The sequence below is a fragment of the Zingiber officinale genome, chromosome 9A (assembly GCF_018446385.1).
Source record: "Zingiber officinale cultivar Zhangliang chromosome 9A, Zo_v1.1, whole genome shotgun sequence".
NCBI lineage: Eukaryota > Viridiplantae > Streptophyta > Magnoliopsida > Zingiberales > Zingiberaceae > Zingiber > Zingiber officinale.
The window spans coordinates 122,285,087-122,301,382 of NC_056002.1; the positions used below are offsets into that span (position 1 = coordinate 122,285,087).

Here is a 16,296-nt window from a genome sequence, read left to right on the forward strand (position 1 = left end):
AACCTTAATACACATATTAGTAACACACACAAGCCTACGTTGTACCCTTTGTCATATATCATAGCATCTTGGTCGAACTTGATCATTTGGGATACGATTATACCAACAAATTAATCTTTTTGATTTGCAAATATGAATCCCTTGTGTGGTCGTCCAACTCATCCAATATATTTGATTCTTTTAGTTCACAAAGCTCATCACTTTGTTTAACATGTCCGATCCATTCGTTATGTTAGCCTCACTTGATTTGTCTAACATGTAATTGCTCTACCCTACACGATTGTCTCATCTAGTTCTAACAGCCACTTCATCTTCCTAACTTGTGCTATTCACTTTGTATATTTGGCTTCTCTTATTTACTCGACATATTAGGCCTGCCAAACCTCAGTCTTCTTCCATTGTATCCAAAACGCCCCTCTGACCCTTTTTTTTTTGTTTATAATTCAAGCATCAAGTTCTTCAAATCAATTAAGCCCTAGAGATAACTAGTCCCACAGAAAGCTCCTACCGACCATCAGAATAAATTTGGAAGTGCATATGGTTCCTCGCCCAACAGCCAACATCTCAGATTTATCATTTTATTAGACGAAAATATTTTGTAGTACATTGTACTTGGAAATCAAACCGTGAGTACTTGGTTAATCTTTCAAAACTCATTAAAATCATTCCGTAGAAAATCATCAGTTTTCACCCCCATTTAATTTTGGTTAAGAAGCTTTCTGGGCCAAAACTCATTCTGGGAAACGCCTTCCAATCATCTTGTTTCTGACTTTTATGCAAGTAATCGACAAAGAGAAAGTCAATTTTGCATCTACTCCTTCGTCTTCTGACGGAAACTACAAGATCCCTAAAGTTAAAATAAGTTACTACATCCCAAACTGATGACTCAAATAAAAGAATATATACTCTCATCTCAATCCAACCTGATCCAAAAATATACTCCAATCATTCGAGTCCCATCCAATTATCTTTCAATTGTATATATGTGCCCTATTCTTTCCTATTCATTGATGCACATGGACTGGCGGATTTTGATCAGTCAGTCCCTTGTGGGTTCTGATAATTATGCAGTTTGTCCCTCACCACACCAGCAGCAGTTAGATTGTCCCATCTCATCCTCCACTGCCTGAAGCCCTGCACTATAGTATTTTGTAAGACTCCTGCGGATTAAATATTGTTTATTACATATGGACAAGGAGTTAGATCTAAATGATTCAACTGCAATGGCCTTGCACTTGAGTCTCAATTTATTTAGCTCATTCATATTAATGTTTTTGACTCAGGCATTGATGATATAGGCGTGTGATCTAATAGAAAATGAATATAATATAATGATGACTGGATGGATAATCATTGCCAAAAAGGAAAAAAAATGGTGATTCGATAGCTAAGAGTATGCTCTACTCTTATAGAACCTGACATGACAGAAATTAAAATAATATAACTAGAACATCAACCAAGATAATTATAATAAAACTAGAACATTATCAGCTCTACTCCCGGATTTCAAGGGAAAAAGAAATAATAAAAGTATGCTCTAGTCCTCATGTGGATGGCATTAAATAAGACTATATTATTGGAAAATTGGCAACGAGTACTGAAAAGTAATAAAGCTGCAGTTTACTATTTGTTTATTTTTTGATAGTATTGATTTATGTAGCTTGTAGGTATTGAAAGAGAGTAAGAGATGACAAGGTATTCTGTAGCAGCGGCCGCTAGCTGCAACATCAGGAGATTCTTTTAACTTTCAGATTCAGAAACTGGAACACTCGTTTCCATTTTGTGAATCCAAGTCACAAGATCAAGTCAAGCAAACACATGCATGTGTTTTGAGGAACTCAGTCGTAGATAAAAATATATTTCATCTCAGAACAAGACACAAGACCTTTTCTAGACCTGCAGCATATGCTAACCACTGAATACCTACTTGCAGTTTCAGATCATATATAGAAAAAGAATCGAACCATTAAGCTCAAACAAAAGATTTTAGGCTAAAAGTAACTATCCATGCCATAAAAACAGAAGCAGGAAGAAAAGTAGAATAGAATAATAAAGAGACGGCGTTTTCTTCGAAGATATAGCATAACATGATTTTATATATATGGTCATAAAGGACAGACGGGTGAGAAATGAAGAAAAACACTGATAATTTTTAAAATTATTTTATCAAAAAAATATTCTTTTTTATTATTTATTAAATTGACGTCTCTCCATTTACTAAACCTTGTTTTACTTTCTTCTATCCGCCTAGTAAAAAAAGGACCAATCAGTAGGTATTCCATTTAAATATTATTGAAGTTTTTAATCCCACCTGAATCGTACAATAGCTTTTCATCATCTCTATTTTACACTATTAGAAATAGTTGTTTTCCTTTACTCTTTGTTTTATATTTTTTTGACTAAGCTTTACTTGTTTCTTTATTTTTTATGTCAGTATAGTAATTTTCTATATTGGTATAATTTTATAAACAAACGCCTCTGTGATTTCTAGACTTGTTTTACAATTTGGCCTAATCTACATCCACTCAAACATGAATAACCAAAACCTAAATTGTGTTGGGGTTAAACCCCATGTCAAGCTAAGCAATAGGGACTCAACCTGTCCCTAGGTCGTGTCAAGCATGACATGAACTCAGGTCGAGCATGACCTGCGTGCCAGATTAAGCCCACAACAAGGTTAAAGTAAAGATGAATTCAACAAGGAAAAAGATAATGCCACCCCCGTTCAAATAAAAATGACTAGGCTAAAATCGTCAGTATAAATTGATTGGGGGCAAACAAATGAAAACAATCAAAAAGTCTTTTATGATAAATAATAAAATACCCATCTGTTAATGTATTCGACTGCCAATGATTAACTTCCTAATCAGACTAACCAATCCGTCTCATTCAGAACTCTCTTTTTTTCCTTCTTTTTAACAATTTGCTGGATCACATCATTTATTTTCTCAATTCATGCCCAGAATAAATCGGCTCATAATAAATTTTCCAATGTCTAATTAATTTAATCAAATATAAGCTGATTTTCAAATTAACATGTTGATTCATTTTTGGCATCAAATTGTGTGCAAATTTGTTTACTCTTCAATTTATATTTTGAAGCTTAATCCATCCTAAAATTAGTTGATGAGAACATGTAAATTACCTAAATGATTTTGACTTGAAATTATATTGTGTGTAAATGACAAATTGATTTGGAATGCTCAACCTAAATTTTTGAATAACCTAAAATACAATTTATGCCCACTCAAAAGTAATCAATCTCTAAAAAATTCATCCCATTTAAAAATTCAAACTTTGATCTTTATCTGAGTATTTTACCACTATACAACCACAGCATGTCTAACTTCTTAAAATTTATTTATAACCTTTTTTTAATCATTTTTTAACTTTACAACATCTAAAACCAATATTATTTGCTAAAAAATTGAAATTACTTTTCTATTGAGTTTATCAGCCATATTTATTCTGTGCATTTCTACCTCTAACAAACTAGTTCCAAAATCAATTTATTAACCTATTTTAGATCTTTCGATTCTTTTATGATGAATTAGATCTTTAAGTACATATTTCAGGTGTCTAATAACCCAAAAGCGAATTGGAAATTTCCTCCATAAGAACTTTATGTTAAAAGTTAGCTAGTCCAGGCGGTAAATAGGTTCACACCAACTCAAAGCATCATCAAGGTGATTTAGGTATCCGGGACCACGATTTATGAACCATCTAAGAAAATGCCATGCATTCTGAAAATAGAGGACATAGTTAACCTACAAGCATTACAATAAGACTTGTTCTTTTACGTGCACCAATGCTTTTGAATGGTAGATGGCATTCTTTTCAATACACCACAAAAAGGGAAATAATATACTTTGTACTGTACAGAATAATACCTGGACGAGGAAGAATTTGATTCGACCCATGACTGAACTCAAAGCCATTCTGCCATAGCACATTTCTTTCATCAGAAATAAAAACCTGCACTTGGTTCATACAGGTGACTAGATGAGAACGAGAGACAAAAGACATGTGCTCCCTTTAATCATCAGTTTGTTTCAATCAAATAGATCTCCATTTGTTGCAGAAGAATAAAAACCCATCAGTCACGAATTTCTTTATCATCCTTTTTTGAAGATCTCTTCTTCTTAGATTCATTTTGTAGCTGTTTCCCTTTCAGTTCTTGTGAATAAGTCCTTAGTAAGCTGGCCAGGTGTTCATTCCTATGTGCTGAAATTAATATTCCAGATACATGAGAGGATTGTGTGAAAGGATAAGGAGTTGTAAAGGGAACATGAACCAATTTATGCATGGCAGAAAAAATGGAGATAAATCTTGGACATTAGTGCCATGTTCAACTACAACTAGCTTTTGTTGGTATATTACCTGATAGTATTACATCTTCCATCTTCACAGATTTGCGGCCACCATGGTGTGCAAACAACTCAACATCTCTAGCTAATTGTTCTGAAATTCTCAAAAATAAAAATACATAAACAAACAAACAAAAGTGTTACACTATTCTAGACACTAGAAAATAAATAGCGGATTCTATTCCTTGTAAAAAACTGGCCTTGCTTTCTTTAAAACAGAGTGAAGTACCATAGTTTCATTCATTTGACAAATTTGATTCACTAGAAAATTCTTGAAGATATTAAAGCTAATGAAGAGCCTTAACATGTAGAGATTGGCAAAAAAAAAAAAATCTAATATTCAACCAGACCCGACCCAATCTCACTTGAAAATTTGGATTATCTAATCTTGAGTTCAGGTTCGTTCACGGGTCAAAAATTAAATTGCATTTGCATCTTGGGTTCGGACATAGATATCTAATCTTAAATACCAACTAATGCAATCCAACCCAGGTTAATTGTGGAAATATATAGTTTACTCAATGCATTATTACACACGTAGTCAATGATCCAATATTCCAACGACCATTCATATTCACCATGTAGAACCTCTTTTCTTTGATTTAGACAACAAGAAGCCACTTCAAGAAAGTATGTATTGCCATTAACTATATTTCTCAATTCAAGCCCCGAAAAGAAGCATCAAATTTGTATTTACCATCAAATTATAATAATATTCATAGTAACAAAAAGTAGTGCCATAAGAAAATCTAAAATCTTAGGATTCTAATTAATTGGAGTGATGAAATAATAATTATGTACTTGGTTTCCAATGTGATTTCACTTTTTCTTGATCTGAAAAATGGATTGAATAAAATTTTAGCCAAGAACTGAGCTACGCAACCAAAGCCCAATTCACTGCTAATGACATGTTCATTTTCAGAATCTATCTGAAAGCAAAAAAATGACAATAAACCAAATAAAACAATTAGATTCATAATTCTTCATCTATAATAACAAGTGAAAATAGTTATATACTAGCACTGTGAACTGATTTTGTTTAGATCATTTTCAAGTGTTAACTGTGTTAGTTTTGTATAAGTATATTAGCATACAAGAAAATGTTCACCGCGAGATAATTTACTGTTTAATGGTATATCCATATTTTCAACAAGAAATTTGAAAAGAATGAACAAGAATTCATTGGTTTTCTTTATCGTGATCTGATACAATTTCATTGAAGTTAGTATACAACACAGAATGTCACATATCTTCTACAGATAATGCATTTATGTTTCTTTCCTAGAAAAAATACAACAATTCGGCATGTCAGTAATATGACGGCAATATTTGTTAAACTAGGCCAGATGAGAAAATTAGCCTATTAATTTATAGGCAGATTTGTAGGCCCACAAGCTTAATTCAATGTTATATAACATTCAGGCCCTATGAATTCCCTCCATTATTCCATTATTATATTTGAGAGTATCGTAACACAATCGCCTTAGATATTGTATTATTTATTGGAGAAATAAAATTCCTTATTTGAGTGTGCATTCTATATGTATATGATATTGATCTTAAACTCAATTAATAAAGTACACAATACAATACATAACATGAAAGAAATTGTGATTGAATGACAATTAATGGGTATCTCTCCATGTGTAATAATTATGTACGTATTGAAATATTCTATAGCTGATGAATTGATGAGATTGGACATCATCAATTCTGTAAGACTAACATATGTTATGCTCCTTGGTTTATCCAAGAAGTTAGTCTTCACTGGCTAGAAACATTGAGATATTGAGAGTTAACATATGGATGTTGATTAAGGGTAACTAGTTCATTGGATATGACGTGCTCATTGCAACTCGAGTGCAAATTTCCTTAGATTTGAGGTATGGAGGCTTATACTTACGACATTTCGTAAGAAGTGTAGATCAAGGATGGTTGGGTATAAGTCAATATGCCCAAATGTGTTTAAATAGTCCATGGAGGATTTACCACTCTTTTTATAAGGAGATACATACCCTATGACCTCTTGTTAGGATTATTACTCTTAAGTCTTGAGCAAAGCAAAACATGTCAAGAGGATGATCTTCTTGGACACGTGTTTAAGTAATTTGAATCCACTGGAAAAGGGACTATTACTTAAGCTAGGTGTGATGTAGTTAGTCTAGTGAAGATTGACACATAGACCATGTCCTGAACCAAGTAGGTATAAGAGGAGTGAAAGGAAAAGGTGTACAGATGATTGTAGCCGCTGAAAGGTTCAGAATTGTTCTGCGATTAACTGTGATTTTTTGATCAATTGGAGGTCATGATGTACTATTAGATGCACCTCATGACCGATTCATAATTAATGGTTAATTACGAACAACCAATATAACCGGGAACGTATTGGATCACACGCACTACGAGTATATTCAAATGACGTAAAACAAGTTTGAGAATTTAATTCTTAAATTGAGAGAGATAGAATCTGGTAGGACTAAATGAATGGCAAATGTGGAAGATATTTGTTGGGCTGGAAGCATTAATGGTTCATGCCTCTTGTAGGCGAGTTTGATCCATTATAGTTTAGTAATAAATCAAATTGGTTTGGTTTAGTTATCAACCAAAATTAGTTTAGTTTTAAACCAAGATGATTTGGTTTTTGAATCGAGCTTAATGATAATGAATCGTGTTGGTCTAATGGGTACAGGTTTTATCTTGCTTATCAAACCCGAATGAAGGTGTATAAAAACCCTCCATGAGGAGAAAAATAGACAAATTAATTTTTGGTTTTAGAGTTTTTCCTTCTCCTCTCCCTCTCTTTGTCACTGCGACCAAGCACAAGGAGAAAGCTCCTCCTTGCACCGTCGCTCAGCCTAGCAACCGGTTGTACTGCCATCGCCGACCACCTTCCAGCCTCCGAAGCCCTCTGCCACCGGCCACAATCGCAGCCAGCAGCATTGGACAGCAACCAAGAGGCTACCGTCCACATCACTTGGTGTCACCAGGCTGCCTTGTGTCGCCGAGCACCAAGTCGAGCCGGAGTTTCTCTCTTGGAACGAAGTCGTCTTTTAGCTAATACCGAAGCGGAAACACGGCTTGTTGCTCACGGAGTTGTCTTGAAGGTATCTCGGCGTGGATAAGAATAAAGGCAATCCTTGTGAGAATTGCTAATAGATGCAATTTCCTTAAACGTTAAGTATAATTCCTAAACGAATTTTATTCTACGGTTATGTTTACACATATGTGTTCCTGTATATGTGTGTGATGCGTGTTATAATAATTTAAGAAATTATTATGCTTCTGCTGCATGTTTTTCGAAAAACAAATTTTAAAATGTGCATAAAGACACCCTACATCCATAACATCCAACCTAAGACCAAATGAAGTTCACATTCAATGTCCTCCAATTACAATTTGATATTCTCATCAAGGCCTAAACCTAACACAACCCAAAATCATCTCAATTATTTACTTGACATGCTGGTCTTTTGATGGATCCATCATCACCCCTTCATAACTAAACTTGGTCCATTAACTTAAAAGTTACAATCCACCAACCTAAAATGTCATCTAGGCCTTACCCCGTCCCCTTGGGGCGAGGCGATGGTTAAGATATAGGGAGTGGCCACATGAGATCTTGGGATCGAAATTCGGTATGTTCAAGCATGCTTACTTCTCTCATGTCTTTGCCACCTGCACTAATGGCTAGTAGTCATCCGTGATTTACCTCCTCCGTGTTGACTTAGGGACGGATTGGCAGGGGCGCTGGGACAAACGAATCACCTTTTGCCACATCTAGGCCTTACCAAGATAAAAGCTTCTCAATTAGCCCAAACATTGGCAAACATTACTAAAACAAATGTCAAAAAAAAAAGTAGTGAAAATATTTTAATTCACTTGGAAAAAAAAACACAACCAATATAGTATACTCTAATCATCATCAAGCCATATTTGTTCCAATTATTTGCAGTCTGCATTAATTTTACCCCTTCATTGATCTTCAACAAGGAAATGTCACTGGTCATATTCATAAGAATCAAATCATTTCTATTAGATTGACTAATATTTTCTTTAGTTCCCTTTACCTCTTACACCTTCCATTCTAATAACTTAAACTATTTTAACTATAAAATCTATTAAAGGATAGAGCCCAATGGCGTACAAGGATCTATATAGCTGACCTTGTTAGTATTTGTTAGTATTAGCCCTAAGAATCAATTATGAGATGATTGACAATGAACATATTATATCATATTTTATTAGTAAAATACGATGTTTATAGTTATTATATTTATTTCAGATTTGTGTCAGTTGAATAAGTATAATAATGTCCTAAGATAGTAGGTTCTAGTTTACAACATATTAATTTGTTAAATTGATAGTGGAAGGCTGTAAATATATATAAAACATTACTCTTAACTATTCCTAGTCAAACATTAATATACAAGGGCAATATTAATACGTTGAAACTAGCATGTAGGTCAACTGATGACTTAATTTCACAAGTCATGGATACAAGATATCAAGTTGACACATAAGTATATATTGGAGAATATGTACTGAATTAACCCGTATAAGAATGTTTCATAGATTGTTAAAGGAGTGTCATAAACATTGACTATTAGTATAAATAGTCCTTAGACCTAAAATCACTACGATTCCCTATATAAGAAGTTGTATACTTTAGTATCGACAAACGTCACTTGTAACAAGGTGGATAATAAATTCGATCCCTGGTATGCAATAAGTTATGCGGAGGGATGCGAGTGATGTAGATGAGATATATCCCTTCCATATGACGGAAGTGCTATCTATGAGTCCCTTGATTAAATAGGGTTACTAAAATGTATGGTCATGCTCAAATAAATCAATATGAGATATTGAGCTTATTTGGTTAAGTAAGATTATTTGGAGATCAAGCAATACAAAGATTGATAAGAGGATGACACGGTCTATGCTGCATAGATCAATCTAGATATCAAGGATAGAAGAATTAAGTTACACAAGATAATAGACACGGGCAGATTAGGTCAGATCTCGACATTCTCATTACTTAGATAGCAATGATGCATTGTTAGATGTCGTTCATTGCTTGTGCATCTAAAATAGTTTTAGAAATACTATCAACGTTACGAGATCTTATTGGGTCACACATAAAGAGCATGTTGACCTGAAAATTGATTTATTTTAGTTTGACTAAAACTGAATGGGTTTGACCCTTAATTCTGAAATTAGTTTCGGACCTTATTATGGCCCAACCTAATCAAGAGCCCATTAAGATAAACACTAATAGTCATCGGAGAAGATGAAAAGTTCATCAGATAAGATGAAGAGTTAGTGTTTTCTCTTCTTTTAATGTCGGCTTAAATAGCCATAAAGAGGCTAAGAAGGTGAAGAGGTATGGGTGTCTCTCGGATTGCCACTATATACATCATCTCTAGCAAGATGAGGAGGTGGTGGTGTCCCTCCATTCTTTTCTCTTCCATTTTTTAGGTGTGAAGATAGCTCTTTAATTCCGAAGTTCTTGGAGAAGAACTGAGAGATTTGCTTGTGTGGATACCGTAGAGGCGCAGACATTCTGATCGCATTGAGATCTGTCGAAGCATCGGTGTTGCCAGGATTGTTCCGTCCACACCAAAGGTAACAATCTGATCAAAACGTGTATTCTGTATTTGCTTGGATCTCTGGAGAAATCTTTTTTCTTCTGTGTATATATATGTTGATTTTTGCAAAAGATCCCTTCAAACCCCACCTAGTGGGAAAAGGTTATGTTGTTGTTGGTTGTTGTAACTATAAAATCTATTAAATCGTCTTTAAACATGTCCATATATTTTCAACCTATTATTTTCTCATTTTATCATCTATGGAGTCTACAACTAATTGCTTTTAGATATCAAAATTATTGTATTTATTATAGCATTTCTATCATCCTCATCTTTACTACATCAACTTCTGTACATGTTGTTTCTTATTCCAATAATACAATTCATAAAGCATGGTGTTTCATACTAGTGATATTTTTTTGTGTTCAACGGAGATCCACACAAGACTCTAGAAGCTCCACTTCATTTTCATCACTCTTTTTTTATTTTATTTACTTGCAATTTCAACAATATCTCCTTGTGAGTAATATATCCAAGATACCTAAAAATCTTACATGCTTTCATATCCACCAAGGTTAACTATTCCATCATCTATTCTCTTCTTACTGAAACTCATTTCATAAATTCAATATTTGTTCTACTTAAAAATTTAATTTTTAAGATTTTTCTCTACAATTTAGCTTCAAACTTAATGTAATTATACTCTCATCATTAATTGCTCAACATAATATCATCTATGAATAATACACAACTAAGGAGATTTGTCAGGAGTATCAGTTACTTCATATACTATTAATTTGAAAAGATAGAGACCTAAATTCGACCCTTGGTTTTTAAACGATGGTTATAAGAAAGTTATTGGCCACACTTAGTAATTCTAATACTAGTAACAACAAAATCATATTTTATCTTTTACTGCATCAATATACTCTAACTCCGCCCATGACGACCGGTCATGGCCAGTCCCAAGTCCGGATAAAGGAGGAGGGTTACGTTAGGTTATCAGCCAGCGTCAAACTATGGCAAATATTCAATGAATGAATCCATTAAACTTTTGTGTTAATGTTAGGTTGTTCCCCGGAAGGAACGCGTTGCAGGGTCCGACTGTAACGTCTCGGCAAGGACCGCTACATCTCCAGAACTCGGGTGTAGTGATAAATATGCAAGAGTTCACATTACAGGGTCGACCGCTACATCTCCATGAGAACTTGGGTGTAGTGTTAAATAGACAAGAGTTCTCACACCATAGGTTAGATAAGAACAAATATGATAGGAAAACTAATAATATAAGATTTGGAACATGGAGCATAGGAACTCTCACTAGTAAATCAATGGAGGTAATAGATATGATGATTAGGAGAAAAATTAGTATTTTATGTGTACAAGAGACAAAATGGATAGGTGAGAAGGCAAAGATGATAGAGAACTCGGGTTTTAAGTTATGGTATACTGGAAAGAATAAAGCAAGAAATTGAGTGGGTATTATTGTAGATAGTTTGTTACAGGATGAAGTTGTAGGAGTAGTTAAAAAAGGGGATAAAATTATAGCCCTTAAGATAATAGTGGCAAAAAAAACTATGAACATAATTAACGTATATACACCACAAGTATGATTAGACGAAGCTACCAAATCAAGATTTTGGGAGGACTTAGATGAAATATTATAAAATATTCCACCAAATGAAATGATTTTAATAGGAGATGATCTAAATGGGCATGTTGGAGTGAAAAATGAGGAATATGAGAGAGTACATGGGAGTTATGGGTTTGGAACGAGGAAAGAGGAAGAGAAAACTATATTAGATTTTGCGATAACATATGACCTTATATTAGCTAATACATTTTTTAAGAAAAGAAAAGAACACTTAGTCACATTCAAAAGTGGGAATAATAAATCGCAAATTAACTTTCTTATGGTTAGAAAGAAAGATAGAAAGATTTGTAAAGATTGCAAAATCATCCCTGGAGAAAGCTTATTCCTAGAATTAAGTGGTGGAAGTTAAAGGATGAGAAGCAACATATATTTAAGGAGAAGGTAGAAGTACAAGCATTAGGTGAAATATACGATAACTTTAATACAACATGAGATAAGATGGTATCAAAGTTGAAAATAGTAGCTAAGAGTGTACTCGGTGAGTCAAAGGGGCATGCACCACTAAGTAAAGAATCTTGGTGGTAGAATGAGAAAGTACAAAAGAAAGTGAAGAAAAAACGAATAGCTTATAAGGAATTATATATTTGTAAGAACGAGGAAAACTTAAAAAAAATATACAATAGCTAAGAAAGAAGCTAAGAAAGTAGTGAGTGAAGCAAAAAATGACACTTTTGAACGGTTATATCAAAAATTGGATACAAAAGAAGGGGAAAGAGACATTTATAGAATAGCTAAAATGAGAGAAAGAAAAATGAGAGATCTTAGCCAAATAAAATGTATTAAAGATGAATGTAATAGGGTATTAGTAAACGATGGAGAAATAAAAGAACGGTGGAAGAGATACTTTTAATCAACTTTTTAATGAAGGTTTAGGTGATCAACTTAACTTAGGTAATTTAATTAGGTCAACTGAGTATAGAAATTTTAATTTTTATCGTAGAATTCAAACTTCAGAAGTAAAACAAACTTTAAATAAAATGCACAATGGAAAAGCCGTTGGACCAGATGATATTCCGATAGAGGTATGGAAGTGCTTAGGGAAACAAGGTATTGAATGACTTACAAAATTATTTAACATGATATTGAAAACGAAAAAAATGTCTGATCAATGGAGGATAAGTACTCTAGTTCCCTTATATAAGAATAAGGGAGACGTACAAAATTGTGCAAACTATAGGGGTATTAAACTAATGAGTCATACTATGAAACTTTGGGAAAAAGTAATAGAAAAAAAGATTAAGGAAGGAGACCACAGTGACAGAAAATCAATTTGGATTCATGCCTGGAAGGTCGACAATAGAAGCTATACATCTTTTTAGACAATTAATTGAAAAATATCGGGAGCAAAAACAAGATCAACATATGGTATTCATTGACTTAGAAAAAGCTTATGATAGAGTCCCAAGAGAAATTATATGGAGAATTTTAGAAAAGAGAGGTGTTAGCGTAATATATATTGAACTAATTACGGATATGTATGAGGATGTAACGATCAGAGTAAAGACTTCAGGCGGAGTAACTGAAGCATTTCCAATAAAGATAGGGTTACATCAAGGATCAACTCTAAGTCTCTATCTTTTTACACTAATTATGGGCGAACTCACTGCGCACATTCAAGACACAGTACCGTGGTGCATGTTGTTTGCAGATGATATTATTTTGGTAGATAAGACACGTGAAGGAGTAAATGCTAAGCTAGAATCTTGGAGGGAAATACTAGAAGGGAAAAGTTTTAAGCTTAGTAGATTAAAGACAGAATATATGGAATTTAAGTTTAGCAATATTAGAAGTAATGAGACAATTGTTAAGATAGGAGAGGACGAGTTGCCTGGAACGGAGAGATTTAAATATTTAGGATCATTTTTACAAAATGATGGAGGGATTGAGAGAGATGTCTTACATAGAATACAAGCAGGATGGGTGAAATGGAGAGGAGCGTCGAGTGTTTTATGTGACCGTAAAGTACCTCTTAAACTTAAAGGTAAGTTCTATAAAACCGCAGTTAGACCTGCTATGTTATATGGAGCTGAATGTTGGGTTATGGCTCTAGCACATGAGCAGAAGATGAGAGTTGCAGAGGTGAGGATGTTAAGGTGGATGTGTGGACATACGAAGATGGACAAAATAAGAAATGAGAGCATTAAAGAGAAAGTCAGAGTTGCATCTATTGAGGAAAAACTCCGAGAGACACGTTTAAGATGATATGAACATGTACTTAGACGACCAATAAATGCTCCAGTTAGGCGATGTGAAACTATGATAAACATGCATATCAAACGAGGAAGAGGAAGACCAAAGAAGACTTGGTTAGCAACAATAAAACAAGATAAAATTTATTTAAATATAGATGATGATATAATAGGAGATAGAGTTATGACGTAAAAGGATTCATGCAGCCAACCACACCTAGTGGGAAAATGCTTGGTTGTTGTTGTTGCATCAATATACTCTGATCTTGAGTAGAAATTCATTGAAACCATATATGTCAATTTTTGTTCATCCAGAGTTGAAAACATAACCTTGCAATACTCACAGCTAACTTTTCACCTTCATGCAAAGGAGCAAAAGCACATGAAAACAAGAAGAACACAAAAACCTTACATCTTATTGCATTTAAGATTTTTTTTAAAATAACAGAGAATTCAAAAGGGTAAATTATAATCACTGGCCTACCGAATTTATATGCAACTTAGGATACTTTGCAGTTATTTTATATATTTAGGTGATATATATGCTCCTTATTTCAATAAAAATATACCTGTTAATCTTTGCCTTCTATCTGCTGGTTGAAATAACAATTAAAGGTATAAGTACCATAATTTCACATGAATTAACAAGCAGCATTCATCATAACCTTCAAAATGTCAGTTGTCTCAGAAACTTCGGTGAGTGCACCAGAAGCCATCCTAGGAGAAGCACATATTAAGTGAGATCACTTTACATGATTACTAACTTTATCAGTAAGTTAATTACTTTAACCTCGATAGGAGACAGGGACAACTTTAACCAACGAAAGGAACCGACCACAAATGCAACCTTAGAAGCGATGATGACGGTTTAAACAACAGTAAAAGAGTCATGCAAGGGTTTGATAGACCACCTGTGTACTTAAAAGCTAGATCGGCAATACATGCAACCACGGGCTCCGCGACCTCCATATTGACTTTCTTGGCTGTTGAAAGCGAATAAAGGATCATAAATCAAAGTGGATTCGGCGACCAAAAGGAGAGGGAGCGAGAGTAGGGCGGCGGGAATACGCACCCTCGGAGGTGGCTATGGAGATCACGGAGAGGCGGAACCGATCTTTGAGAAGCTCTGCCCTCTCCTCAGCTTCGGAATCCTTACCCTTCAAAACGTCGAAATGATCGCCGTCGCCCTCGTCGTCGCCGCTTTCCATAATCGGAGAGAGACTGGAGCGGTCCGTGCTTGCACTCCTTTCGGCGAGTCAGCGAGACGGCCACTGCTTATAGATCGAACGGCCTAACTCGCCGTTAGCTGGGAAGTCGAGTTAAGTTTAACTCGTGCTGTTCAAATTTATTTAATAATCAAGTTAAATCAAATTAAACTAATTAAGTCGTTAAAATAATTTTTAAAATTAGATTTGATTTTAATTAAATCGTTGAAATATTTAATGAGTTAAATTAAATTTTATTTGTATGAGTTTGAGATGAATTCAAAATTTAAATTTGATTTGTTTATATGTTATCAAGTTGGATAAGTTTAAATGGGCACCCCTCCTAAAATTTTATTTTGAAATTCTCTTTAATCTAGCGTTATTGTAGAAATTACTGAGTAACTTCTCAAAATGTACATAAACTACTATGTGGTTGCTATAACGTGTAGAAACTACTCGATAGCTACTACGTGTAAAAGCTATTAGTAGCTACTACAATATATTTAGTGTGAGTTTTGGATTTAGGGTTTAGGATATCTAAAAATTATTATATAAAAATAGCTTATTAGCCTCTTTAAATATTTTAAAGTTATTTTGATGATGTTTAAATAATTTTGACCAAATTAATAAATAGTATTTTGATATAATGTTTAGATATCCTAAACCCTAAATCTTAAACCTACAACTCACACTAAACACGTTATAACAACTACTAGGTAGCTTCTACAAGTTGTAGTAACTATCGAGTAGTTTTTACACATTGTAGTAGCTACTGGATAACTTCTACTCGATATAAATCACAAATCCTAAATTCACCTTAAATATATTGTAGCAACTATTGGGTAACTTCTACAAGTTATAGTAATTGCCTGATAGTTTCTACAGTGTAGAAACTAACTAATAGCTTCTACCACAACATTAGTTTAAGGAATAATTTAGGATAAAATTATGAAAGGGCACTCATTTGGACATACTCATGTGATGTTCTCTTAATTTAGGATGTATTTTAATTTTTAAACCTATTTAATTAATTATTGAATATGATAATAAAAATTTATATAATAGTTCATAATATCTATTCGTGATATTAATGAGCTATATATAAACATAGAGATGTTACCCTGCCCGATTGCTCATGTGTGACCATGAGTGATACATTAGCGTGGCGTCACCAGCTCAATTTTTTTAATCTATCTCTTCGCCCCACCTTCTTCTCAAAATCTTCAAATCACTTTTCCAAATCTAATTTCTCTCTCTCTCTCTCAATCGCTCCCTAGCTCAAACGCTCTTGTTCCT

The 16,296-nt window shown here is 33.9% G+C and overlaps 1 protein-coding gene across 1 annotated transcript; it reads right to left on the bottom strand.

Moving 5' to 3' along the window:
* Positions 1-3,715: 3,715 nt before the first annotated feature.
* Positions 3,716-15,112, bottom strand: LOC122021383 (protein MHF1 homolog). The gene is made up of 4 exons (XM_042579507.1): positions 14,868-15,112; positions 14,707-14,778; positions 4,381-4,461; positions 3,716-4,224 (listed from the first exon to the last, which is right to left on the bottom strand). Exons 1-4 carry the CDS (start codon positions 15,001-15,003, stop codon positions 4,097-4,099), a joined length of 417 nt encoding a protein of 138 aa, XP_042435441.1. The 5' UTR covers positions 15,004-15,112; the 3' UTR covers positions 3,716-4,096.
* Between the last annotated feature and the right edge of the window lie 1,184 nt (positions 15,113-16,296).